At 45.3% G+C, this 11,942-nt stretch overlaps 2 protein-coding genes across 3 annotated transcripts; both read right to left on the reverse strand.

Annotated features, from left to right (window-relative positions):
- Window positions 1-1,949: 1,949 nt before the first annotated feature.
- LOC115202455 (solute carrier family 43 member 3) lies at window positions 1,950-7,000 on the reverse strand. Of its 2 annotated transcripts, none has more exons than XM_029766610.1 (12): window positions 6,787-7,000; window positions 6,302-6,431; window positions 5,717-5,763; window positions 5,076-5,152; window positions 4,736-4,828; window positions 4,319-4,458; window positions 3,823-3,941; window positions 3,577-3,720; window positions 3,370-3,477; window positions 2,926-3,112; window positions 2,532-2,655; window positions 1,950-2,274 (listed from the first exon to the last, which is right to left on the reverse strand). In XM_029766610.1, the coding sequence occupies exons 1-12, from the start codon at window positions 6,977-6,979 to the stop codon at window positions 2,134-2,136; spliced, it is 1,503 nt and encodes a 500-aa protein (XP_029622470.1). In that variant the 5' UTR covers window positions 6,980-7,000; the 3' UTR covers window positions 1,950-2,133. The 2 variants fall into 2 exon arrangements, with proteins under 2 accessions (XP_029622470.1, XP_029622471.1); XM_029766611.1 differs by having other exon boundaries at window positions 6,302-6,541; window positions 6,787-6,906.
- Window positions 7,001-9,108: 2,108 nt separating this feature from the next.
- Window positions 9,109-11,826, reverse strand: LOC115202458 (zinc finger and SCAN domain-containing protein 12). The gene is made up of 4 exons (XM_029766615.1): window positions 11,282-11,826; window positions 11,087-11,190; window positions 10,704-10,809; window positions 9,109-10,228 (listed from the first exon to the last, which is right to left on the reverse strand). The coding sequence occupies exons 1-4, from the start codon at window positions 11,565-11,567 to the stop codon at window positions 9,351-9,353; spliced, it is 1,374 nt and encodes a 457-aa protein (XP_029622475.1). The 5' UTR covers window positions 11,568-11,826; the 3' UTR covers window positions 9,109-9,350.
- Window positions 11,827-11,942: the final 116 nt, after the last annotated feature.

An 11,942-nucleotide genomic window follows, 5' to 3' on the forward strand; every position in this document is an offset into this window, starting at 1 on the left:
CTTGTTGCAGTCCTCACAGGTGATGGTGTCTTGTTGCAGTCCTCACAGGTGATGGGGTGTCTTGAAGGTCTTGTTCTAGTCCTTACAGGTGTGGTCACAGGCGTGGTCACAGTCCTCCATGTGGTGGACCTAATACAGGGAACAATGTTTTTGAGTTTCACGCTGCCCATTTAGCTATGCTCATTCTCAATGGCAGTCCTTTTATACTGTAATATATTCTAATTCATTTAAAAAACAACCCTTCTCAAAGCACATCTCTAGTATACCTTTGTGTAGTATTGTGAAGAGTAATTACAGGAGTCTGCATCTCTCCTACACTTCCCCAAACCCTTATGAACAGTGTTTCCTACCTACATGTATACTGACAGCAAAACCAGGGACCAGTCCTGTCAACCTACCTTTACTGACCTTGTGGTTATGCAGAATCCTGGCTGTCCTGAAGGCGTTGGGACACTTCTCACACAGGAAGGGCCTTGTCACCAGCTGAAGACTCAGATCATGCACTGTTCTGAAGCTCTTCTCACACTGGGTACACGGGCGAGGTTGCTCACTCAGGTGGCACAGGGCGTGCGCCTTCATCATACTGGCGGTCGCAAACGTCTTCTCACAGTACGGGCACGGAAACGGCTGCTCTCCCGTGTGCGGCGACCGCCGTGGCGTTGGAGAAGTATTTGCCGCAGTGCGAGCACATGTACGGCTTGGGCCTGTCCTCTTGGTGGGTGAGCATGTGTTGCTTGCGTCCGTCAGAACGGAAGAAGGTGTGCGGGCAGGCAGAGGCCTCCCCCCCTTGGTGTAGTAGTTTGTGTTGTTAGATTCCTGTCGGCCAAATAAAAACAGAATGGGTAGGTTGGCACTCAGAGTAGCTAGTTCCAAAGAGCTCACTCTTACCACAAGCTGAAATCACGTTTTGCTACTTCTACCCAGTACCTACCTGTCTGTGGAAGGTCTTGTTGCAGTCGGAGCAGGAGTAAGGCTTCTCTCCAGTGTGGACACGGTGCAGGCATCATCCTCCTGTCCTGAACATATGGCCACAGGCTGCATGTGTGGAGGGGTGTGGTGGAGGCTTGATCCACTGCCACAGTATGATGGATCTGGGTCTGCTTTGGTATCACTGTGGTCTACATGTGACCTGTTGTTGTTGGGGAAGTAAGGCAAGCGTCAACATTGGCAATAACTTGAACCGATTTTTATCTCCTGACTTGTTATGGGCTACATTTCATAAATTAACCCCCAAACTTGATCAAAAGACCTCTACTGTGTGTTAGATTGCAATCAATTATACAGCAGTAAGCTACACACATATTGGACAATATTTTGTATGTTATATTGATTCAGTGTGTGTGGAATGAACTACCTGTGTCTGTGCCATCGTTGTCGAAACTGACATCTTCATTTTCAGCTTTTTCTGCCGCTAACTGAAGTACTCTGCTCTCTCCGTTCTCGGTACTGGACCTTTCACTGTAAGAATAACGTCGGCGACATGACTTTTCGACAGCTTGGCTCTCCGCCAGTAACGTTTTTTGCAGAGAACCCATACAACGAGCCAACGGCACTTCCGAGATGGACAGAAATAAAGCCACGACTTCCTCTGACATATGTAAAGATTTGTTCAGTTGTTTTTGAAGTTGTGTAAAACTAGATCGCATCAGACGATTACTTCATCTACCGTTCGTCTCGGAATAATATTGTAGTTAAACGTGGTTTCCTTCATTTCTAAAGCTGTTGTGAAACTCGGGATATTGGGTGTACCTCGGCAGTTTCAACTCTGCCTACACGAGACGAAAACCTTTTTATACCAATCTTTATCAGGCTAAATTGATATGTGATCGCCAACTGGTTTGTTTTGGACTGCGTGACTCAATTTGACCGGAAACCAGTTTGTTTTCAATGACGACTTCCGGCGTGACGTACTCTGCCATGACCTATTACGCTTAAATCAGGACACAATAATGGATAATCATTTTTATTGACAACTATCCAACAAAACATACTGATGGAATATATGGGATTACTGTAAAACATAAGTATAAAAAAGCTTTTATTATTATTTTACATATTCACATATTCCCTTTAAACAATTAGAAATAAGACAATTCCTGTTTCCCTTGGCTCAGGACCCTCATGTAATGTCCCCTACATTTTGGCCTCAGCCAATGTGATGGCAGCACCGCCGGCCATATCCTCCCTCTGATTGGTCAGTTTCCTGCAGTGGTAGAAGATGTTGATTGGATGGATGAAGGCCAGCAGAGTGAGGAGAGTCAGAGCGATGTTCACCTGAGGAGGAAAGACGACAAAGCCAGCCCTTTTGAGAGAGCAGCCTTAACCTTACATGTCTGCAAAGTAGGCCAACAGCAAGTTACACGGTTATTATGTTATGAGCTGTGAGGTTCAACAAAGACATTTCAATATTTACTTTTTGGCAAGTACAGTACATCTACTAATCTCGTCCACCCTGCCGGCTCTCTCGCGATAGAAACTGAGCCTGGGGAGGTTAGTCATCTAGTGAGCGTATGTTCGTATGACCCACTCACATAGAAGGGGTCTCCACCTAGGGCTCCTTTGACCAGGGCGAAACAGGGGTACTGCAGCAGTGACACCACGGCAGACAGAGACATCACCAAACCATACAGCTTCCCAAAGTGGACCCCAGGAAAACTGGTGAGAGAGGGCAGGAAGGAGAAAAGAAAGGAGAGCCAGGCATCAACTGAGGGAAGTATGAATGAGTAGCACTGTCACCTTCCTTTATTGTAAACTTTAGTCTTTGAACTGTATTTTCACATTTTAAAATGTCAAGTCTATTGTCTATTTATTTTTGAGTCCCTTGTTCCTTCTATAATCGACCTTTTTATTTCCTTCCTGTCAGATCTCACTATTAATCTGCCACTCTGCCCCCACTATCTGTCTCTTTATCCCTCTTTCACTCACGCGATGCTGACAAAGGCTGCGTTGCCTCCGTAGAGGAAGGAGCGGTTGAGGACCTGCAGGATGAAGGTGAGGTACTGGAGAGGGAGGAGAGGAGAGGAGGCGCAGATGGAGAAGAGGAGGCACTGGAGGGAGGTGAGGAAGAGGGAGAGAGAGGAGGAGCGCAGGTCTGCCTCCTTATCTGTTTCTCCTATAGAGGGAGGAGGTGAGAGAAAGGTTGGGTGAGAATGATGATGATGATGGACACACACACACCAGAACCATGGCCATGCTCATTAGGCATGAAATAGGATTAAAAAAGATATATTCTAGACTGAAACAGAAGGTAGGCCTACTACCTTAACAAATAAGGATACCCATTTTTGTCTTTAATTGCTTAACATTTTGCTACTTTGTGCTCTATTGAACACCATCCTGTTGTTACTAAGCTAGAGCCATGTCACCCACCTGGAGCCAGAGGCTTCCCCTTGTGTCTGTCCATGATGAGGCCGTTCCAGGGAGCACAGAGGACCCCACACAGCTGGGTGAAGGCAAAGGCATTGGTGTACTGACTCACTGAGAGAGAGGGTGGAGAAAGAGAGAAGGGGAGAGACAGTATTTAGATTCATTCAGTGATCCTATGCTTTGGTGTGTGTGTGCATGTGTGTAGTTTACCCAGGGCTGAGTCGTTGTCGGCCAGCCGGTTGAGCATGGGGTTCAGTGTTCCGATGAAGAGGTAGTGTCTCAGCTGCATGACAGACAGCCACACCAGATGCCACAGGAAGAACCCCGACTGCACACAGCTCCTGAAACTGGCCACTGTGAGTGTGAGTGAGAGAGAGAAAAAAAAAACATTTGAGTCAACAAAATGCACCTTCCATTCCCCAGCCAGATTAAAGATTGTAGTTGGCCAAAGGACACCTTTCCCAGAGTCTTCCGACTGCTGCCCATCATCAGGCTGTAGGGGCATGTCGTCGGTCTCAGCTGGCGTCTTCTCAGACTCCTCGACGTTGTAGCTGTTGGACTTTCCAGGGCTTACGCTGTTGAAAAGGAGGCATCAGGGTATCATCAAATATGTTTTGTCATTGAGACAAACCTTACAAATCAATACCATTTGTTAAATGCCAAACAAAAATAATTATTTAATTTCGTTTTGCATTTATCTATGAACATGTACAGGACTTTTTCCTGCCCAAGTAATCTGACAAGGAAACACTCCATGGTCTGGAAAACCCCCAGGCGAGTTGTAGTTCTCTCAGGTGACAACTACAACCCCCATACATACTATGGAATTATGTATCATAGGGCCTGGTCAGATTAATACTGTCGTATGTGTGGGAGTTGTAGTTCTGACCCGTAGGTGAAGCCCTCATGGAGTGGGTAGGTGGTGTGGGTCGGAGTTGGATGTAGTTCTCACCCATAGGTGAAGCCCTCGGGGAGTGGGTAGGGAATGTGGGTGTTGGGCATGAGGAAGAACGTCCTGAGGAGGTGGATGACACTGCAGACGGAGAGAATGAGGAAGGAGGAGCGGAGGGAGACCCCTCCTTCATGCATCACCTGAGACGGAGGGAGAGATGGATAAGCAGAGCCACCAATGGATAGCTATTAGACGACCATGACTACATATAATAAAAAATAGAATCAATATATGGGATATCTACAATATATACAAATATAATCATTATATGGGATATTTCTACAATATATAATCAAATTCATCTGTTTTATACACTTGGCCTTTTTAAGGCAGTTATCTAGTAACCTGACGAGCAGAACATTTTTCTCTCAGAGGCCTCTGTCCTGTAGGCTACAGTATGTGTGAGTTCTGTGATACCTTGATGATGAGGAAGACAGCGGAGGAAGAGTCGAAGGCTCCATTATAGAGGGTGATGATGGTGGAACGATGGGAGCCAAACAGGTTCCCAACCTATAGTAGCGAACAACAGTTCAACAAGTGTGGACATTCATCCAAGAATACATCCATCCATATAGTACACAGTAGAAATACAGTATCCATATATAACAGTATAAATACAGTATTTACTGAATAAATATCAGTTTTATGTGTCAGACAAAATAGTGTGTGACATACACCTGTTACACAGATGTAATGAATACTGTTTGTACTGTCTGGAACTGTGTTGAAACTGAGGAGTCATGGCATGCTGCTGTACCTGTATGTTTGTGATGAGGAACAATATACCTCCCACTGCGATGAAGGACAGGGCTGGGAACAGCAGCATGGACAGAGCTATTAGAGGGAGAGAGAGAGACAGCATAGGCCAAGTCGAATATCTACTCATCCAACATCCTACAATAGGAACGTGCTACCTTATCCTGGACCTGCTGTTTCAACCCTCTCTCTCGACCTCTGAATGCTCGGCTATGAAAAGCCAACTGACATTTACTCCTGAGGTGCTGACCTGTTGCACCCTCTACAACCACTGTGATTATTATTTGATCCTGCTGGTCATCTATGAACGTTCGAACATCTTGAAGAACGATCTGGCCTTAATGGCCATGTACTCTTATCATTTCCACCGGAAACAGCCAGAGCCTGGTTCCTCTCTAGGTTTCTTCCTAGGTTCCTGCCTTTCTAGGGAGTTTTTCCTAGCCACCGTGCTTCTACATCTGCATTGCTTGCTGTTTAGGGTTTTAGGCTGGGTTTCTGTACAGCACTTTGTGACATCTGCTGATGTAAATAGGGCTTTATAAATACATTTGATTGATTGTCTTTGTTCATTTATCAAATACACAAATATCAAGAGCTGTTCTGATTGAATAACAGCCGTTCTACTGTAGAGTCTATGTTTACCTGAACTGGAGAAGGCAACCATCAGTGTACCAGTGGTGTAGAGACATCTGAGGGAAACACAGAGCAGATAGATCAAGAGGTGCCACACAGTTTGTTACGGTCTGTTAAACTTTAGTCGGTGACACATTTCTCAGTGGGTCAGAAGACAACCTCAATAAACCTGTAGAACTTAGATTAAAATATGCATACACATTCTACAAAAACAATGACTGAGTAAACCAGGAACGGACCCTCACCTTCCCACCCCCTTTTGTCTCTCTCTCTCTCTCTCTCTCTCTCTCTCTCTCTCTCTCTCTCTCTCTCTCTCTCTCTCTCTCTCTCTCTCTCGTCTAGGCATAAACGTACTAAAGAATTGTAATTAATTGACTATGTGTAAATAAACTCTGCGGATGTCCTGGAAATACTGGTCAGAGGTCAGGACCTAGTTATATTCATTAAATGTTGACATTGTAAGAATTATTTGCAATGGATATGCCATATATCACATTGTATATGGGTATATCGCCATCCTTACCTGATCAGGGCAGGAAAAATTCTGGGCCCTAGCAATGAAGCCTGGATTTCTGTAGTTTAAAAAAGACTCACATTCCCAGAAGCCTCGTTGCCATGGTGCCGAAGCGGTCGAAGATGAATCCGTTGGGAAGCGTGAGGAAGTTGTTCATAAAGGAGGTGACGGTGAAGACCAGGGAGAACTGTTCATCCTGTCCACTACAGTCTGAGAGAGAGAGAGATGGAGGTATGGGGAGAGAGAGAGAGAGAGAGATGGAGGGATGGGAGATTAGTGATGATGAAGACCAGGGAGAACTGTTCATCCTGTCCACTAGTCTGAGAGAGAGAGAGAGAGAGAGAGATATGGAGGGATGGATGAGGAGAGATAGCGTGGGGAGGGGGGATGGGGCAGAGAAAGAGATGAATACAGAAAGAGAGGAATACAGAGAGAGATAGAGAGGGGGAGAAAGATAGAAGTAGAGATCCAGGTCCTTCAGTTTTTTAGTATGAACTCCTCAGATGTGCTTCATATTCTATTCTATTCCAATCTATTCTATTCTATGTCATATTGAACTACTCACCTGTTTCCACTGTACTGTTGGGTCCAGTAGTCAGATTGACACAGAGGTCAGTGAAGTATCCGTCTGTCTTCAGGACGAAGACCAGCGATGCCCAGCCGAAGACCACGCCGGCGAAACACAGACACTCCACCAGCCCTGTGGCTAGGGTCAGCCTGTAGCGCAACCCCACCCCTCCCCCCTCGCATCCCAGCATCCTCGCTGATTAACGGACTGACTGCCTGACTGCCTGGCTGGCTGACTAGCTACCTGCCTGGCTGACTGACTCCCTGCTCTGACTCTGTCTGGCTGCCTGTTTAACTGTTACTCAAAGGACTGTTCTTATTAATGTGAAGTTAATGGGTGACTGTATTCAAAGAGACCCCTTTTCTATCCTCTGACTTTTCTATACGCCCTCCCTCGCTCTTTCTCTCCCTCGCTCTTTCTCTCCCTCGCTCTTTCTCTCCCTCGCTCTTTCTCTCCCTCGCTCTCTCCCTCTATCCTTTATATCCCTCTTGATTCTTGCTTTGAGTGTTTGAGAGCAACTGGCCCAAAAGTAGCTGTACCACTAGAAAGAAGTGCTGGGTGGGAGAGATAAGGTTTGGCATTCCAATTCAAACTGCACTTATCAGAAAATATACTGGTTAACTCCCCTTCTTCTCAATCAATGGCTGTTAGAGATAACACGTTTTATGACAGGTTTCAAACACCTAAGACTTTAAGTGGTAGTGGTGGCCATAGTAGAAATAATAGCAGTAGAATTTGAGTTCATAGCACACCAACATGAGTTGTCATAATAGTAGGCCTAGTGGTTAAACCCAGGAGGAGTGTGGACGTTTCTCAACCTGCAGTGTAAACTGATGAATGATTGCTCAAACAGCCCCTCTGTCTGCAGATGTTTCTCTTCCTCTTTCTTTCAGCCCTTCCTCGTTGTTCTACTTTGTGTTTATTTCCCTCTTTTCTTCAGTGTGTAACTCGTGACTTTTGTTCATTCCTTTGTTGCCATTTCATAAATGATCCTGTCATTTGCTTTGAGAGAGAGGCTATTGTTCATCTTCCCCCTAAAATATACAAGTGAAGAGGCATCACAACACGTGTCAGGTGTAATAATACAATAACAATTAATAATAATACATAGTGCCCATCAAACACTTTAAGGATAAATAATTATAATACAAGGTCGGAAATCGGAATAATACAGCGGTCTAATGCGTAATAAATCCGCTAATGGTATGAGAATGCGTACTGAGCTGTTGCCTACATTGCAGTGCGGAAGACTACAACAGATACAGTACACTCGCCCTATAACGGTAATCCACATCAGATTAGCTACAGACTAATCTGCCATGCGGTCATTGCATTACTGTGTTTTCTTTGCGCGCAATCTGTAGCATGGTGCCAAAACGCCTCAAAATAGACAGTAAAATAGTTCGGTTATAGCGGGACGTTGGCCAGTGTACGACACCGTGCTGTCATAAAACAATAAAAACATGTATGGCTATGGTAGAGCAACTTTTATGACAATATTTACACTGGCCACAGTCCAACCATGCAGCAATAATCATAAATCGTACGCTATGAAAACTATGCCATACATAGGCTGTAGCCTATACATTCAGATATTAGCCTATATACCAGCCACTCACCTTGTTTCATGATCCCACATAGTTTAATGTCGATCCTCTTGTTGATTTGTGGTGGAACTCTAAACAGAAACTCGTCTCCATTACGCGCAGGCGCCGCGATGTGCCTGTCCATTCGCTGTCTGTCTTTCCACCTGCACTGCATTTCGCGCGTGCACGCGACGCAAACCTTGGCCAGGCATTGGGGACTAGGCTAAATGGCCATGTTGGAACCATGGCCATGGACCAAAATATATCTGAGTGGTGAGTTGTCTCCAGTTGCTTATATCTAATTATAAACTGGGTGGTAGAGCCCTGAGTGCTAATTGGCTGAAAGCCATGGTATATCAGATATATACCAGGGGTATGACAAAACATGTATTTTTCCTGTTCTAATTACACTTGTAACCAGTTTATAATAGCAATAAGGCACCTCGGGGGTTTGTGGTATATGACCAATATACCACGGCTAAGGGCTGTGTCCAGGCACTCCATGTTGTGCCTAAGAACAGCCCTTAGCCTTGGCCATATACCACACCCCCTCAGGCCTTATTACTTAAATATATACTCTAAAAGTAGGCCTAGCTACTGACAGCTGTGTGGGATTTCTGATGATAATGTAATTAATTGTAAAATGGAAATACAAACTTGGAATATGATTTGACAGCAATAATAAAATACATCTCCTGGAATGAAAAAGTAACTTGACCAATGAAAGCAGCCATCTCAACCATCAGCATTTTACTCAGAAACTGCCTAGCAACACAGCAGGCGACAATAAAGGCCAATTCACAGAACAGATGTCTACTGTATGTATTGAACTCTTGAATTTATGTGGAATCACCCCTTTTTAAAACTGGTCCAAGTCTTTCCACATAAAACTTTAGATCATATGTAAAACAAGAAGTCAATTACGTCACACACACACATCAATTACGTCACACACACACACACAGGGCACTTCCATCACGTGTGTGTCTTCATGTGAGCTCGGAGGTGTGCGCCATGCGAGAAGTGGCGTCCACATAGTGCGCAGGCGAAGGGTCGGACCCCCGTGTGCAGCAGTTCATGCCTCCTCAGGTGACTGGGTCTGATGAAGCTCCGCCCACACACGGAGCAGTGATGCGTCCTCTCTCTCGTGTGGTTGAGGGCATGCCGCTTAAGGCAGCTGATGTAGGGGAAACCCTTCCCACAATGTTTGCATACGAACCTCCCCTCCTTCTCTTTACTGAGGGGAGCTCGAGTTCTGACAGTTCCAGCATTTCCTCTTTGGTCTCCATGGTGACCAGGTATGACGGTGACGGAGTGTTTCCCCGGGAACGATGCGTAATCGTCTGTGGTCGTTGTCGAGGAGGAAGTGTGTTGTTGTAGTTGGTTTTCTGACGAGTAGGTGAAAAATAGACCAGAGGTGTCTGTGTAGCCACCGTACCCCAGGTTCAGTGCTGCATACTCGGGGTACGTTTGGCCCAGATCCCCCTGGTCGACCTCCAGGCCTGGTTCTCCTCCCGGTAGTGGGTTGAGGTCTGGACATGGGCTCTCTGGCTCCCTCTTGAGGCGGATCTCCTCCACTACTACAGGCTGGTCCTGGTCCAGGCAGTGAGAGCTGCTACTGAGGTCATGTTCCAGAGTTCTATGTTCCAGTTCTAAGTGTTCTATAGTTCTATATTCCAGTTCTAGGTGTTCCATAGTTCTATGTTCCACTTCTAAGTTGTGTTCCATAGAGTCAGTGAGTTCATCTCTACCCCCTGGTGTGGTACTCTGGAACCCCCAGTCCTCCTCAAAACAGCTCTGATCAGTGGGATGCGGTTGCCGGGCGACCAGTGAAGTGGTGGAACGCTCAGGAGCTTACATGCAGGAGAGGGGACAACACGGAATAGAGAACAGAAGGCAATGTCATCATCATCATCATCACTATCACCACCATCATCATCATCACCACCACCACCACCACCACCACCACGTAATATTGCATTTTTCTGGCTGGATGTTTGAACTTGGTCTCCCTTCCTAACTCATTTCATTTAAGTTCTATCCTTCTCTCTCAGTAGCCAGGCTTCCATACCATATCACGTGACTCCAAAGTTTACCTCGATAATGACGGTTATAATATCAATATATGCGCATAGAGGCGTTTCAATCTCCATTTCTCGCATAATTCATTTTAGACAAAAAGGTCCCACCGTGTCGAATGAACAAATGATCTGTTGGCATTTAGAAAATTGTACCGAAACTTCCTGTTTCCATCACAGCTGTCGTGATAAAAAAATGTTCGGTATGACTTTCCATTCCTTGTATAAAAACGTGGTTTGTCTCTCTCACCGTTCATCCTCAGTTCATTTGGAGCACCACATTCCCCTGGGCCGTCCTCCTCCAGTCTCTCTTGTTTGATGGTAACTGGTTCAGCCGTCCTGTCTGTTACAGTGGTCTGTGAACGGACAGACGGGAGACACGGTGATAGTGTGATCAATGCATTGTTATTTGGGAGGTGAATTACATATACACTTACTTGCACGTATGCCTGTGAAATGCATGAATACTTTTATCCTATACTTATCCTATTCTAGCCTATTATAGACAATGTTTTATCAGTCCTTATTATTATACCGTATAATTCAGCTGAAAATAATATCAATGCCATGCCAACGATTAACTATTTTACTGCTGATAAAACAAAAAAGTGTAATGTGTAGCGGTTACACTACCTCGTCCGTCCTTAGTCCTACCCGCGCCGCGGGTCCATTACTCCACTCGCTGCTGCATCCCTCCTGCGTAAAGACTCGGTTGGGCTTGTGTTCTCTGTTGGTTTCTGCATGGAAAGAGAAGGGGCCACATTACTTCATTTTCGACTGTCGATTTAAAAGCACCAAGCATTTAAAATGAAATACATAAACACGTACGGGGCGTGTGGTGCGGTAGGGAACCCCCGTTCCAAAGTCTCTCGCGCAGCACAGTGCCAACTCCGTCCCCGCTGTGTTCAATCGTAGATGTCCTTTTCCGGTGCCGGTTTTCAACTACTTTCAGCTTTTTCATCAGGATTTCGTTATCGTGTTTTTTCCGTGACAGTTCCCCTCGTAAAAACGCGGAGTACTCGTCCACTAGTTTGGTTATCTCCGCCATGGCGGCGGTGGACAGAGCTTCCATGATGGACGACAACTGCGTCTGAAACATTACGGTCTCCGACATTCTAGCTAGAATAGCCTAGCCAGCTAGATATTGATAATGGCAATCTTTAAAGGGAAAAATTACGATGTTGATTTTTAATATGTTTAAACACTGTGGCCTGTAAGTGGACACTTGGTTGGGTAGTTTAAACCCCAGATCATCGCGATTTACAAATCCCTGTTCCTGTGTCTACAATAATAACAATGTAACATGACGTGATGACGTCTCATTCAATTTACCGTAAGTACATGAGAGAGTTGCATAACCATTTGGGGGCGCATGCTGAGAACTGCTCTACAGGCTGGCCTATAAATAAATAAGTTAAATTCAATTAAAAAAAAAAAAAATCAGTTAAGAACAAATTCTTATTTACAATGACGGCCTACCCCGGGCAAA

Source organism: Salmo trutta, chromosome 11, assembly GCF_901001165.1.
Source record: "Salmo trutta chromosome 11, fSalTru1.1, whole genome shotgun sequence".
In the NCBI taxonomy this organism is placed as follows: Eukaryota; Metazoa; Chordata; class Actinopteri; order Salmoniformes; family Salmonidae; genus Salmo; species Salmo trutta.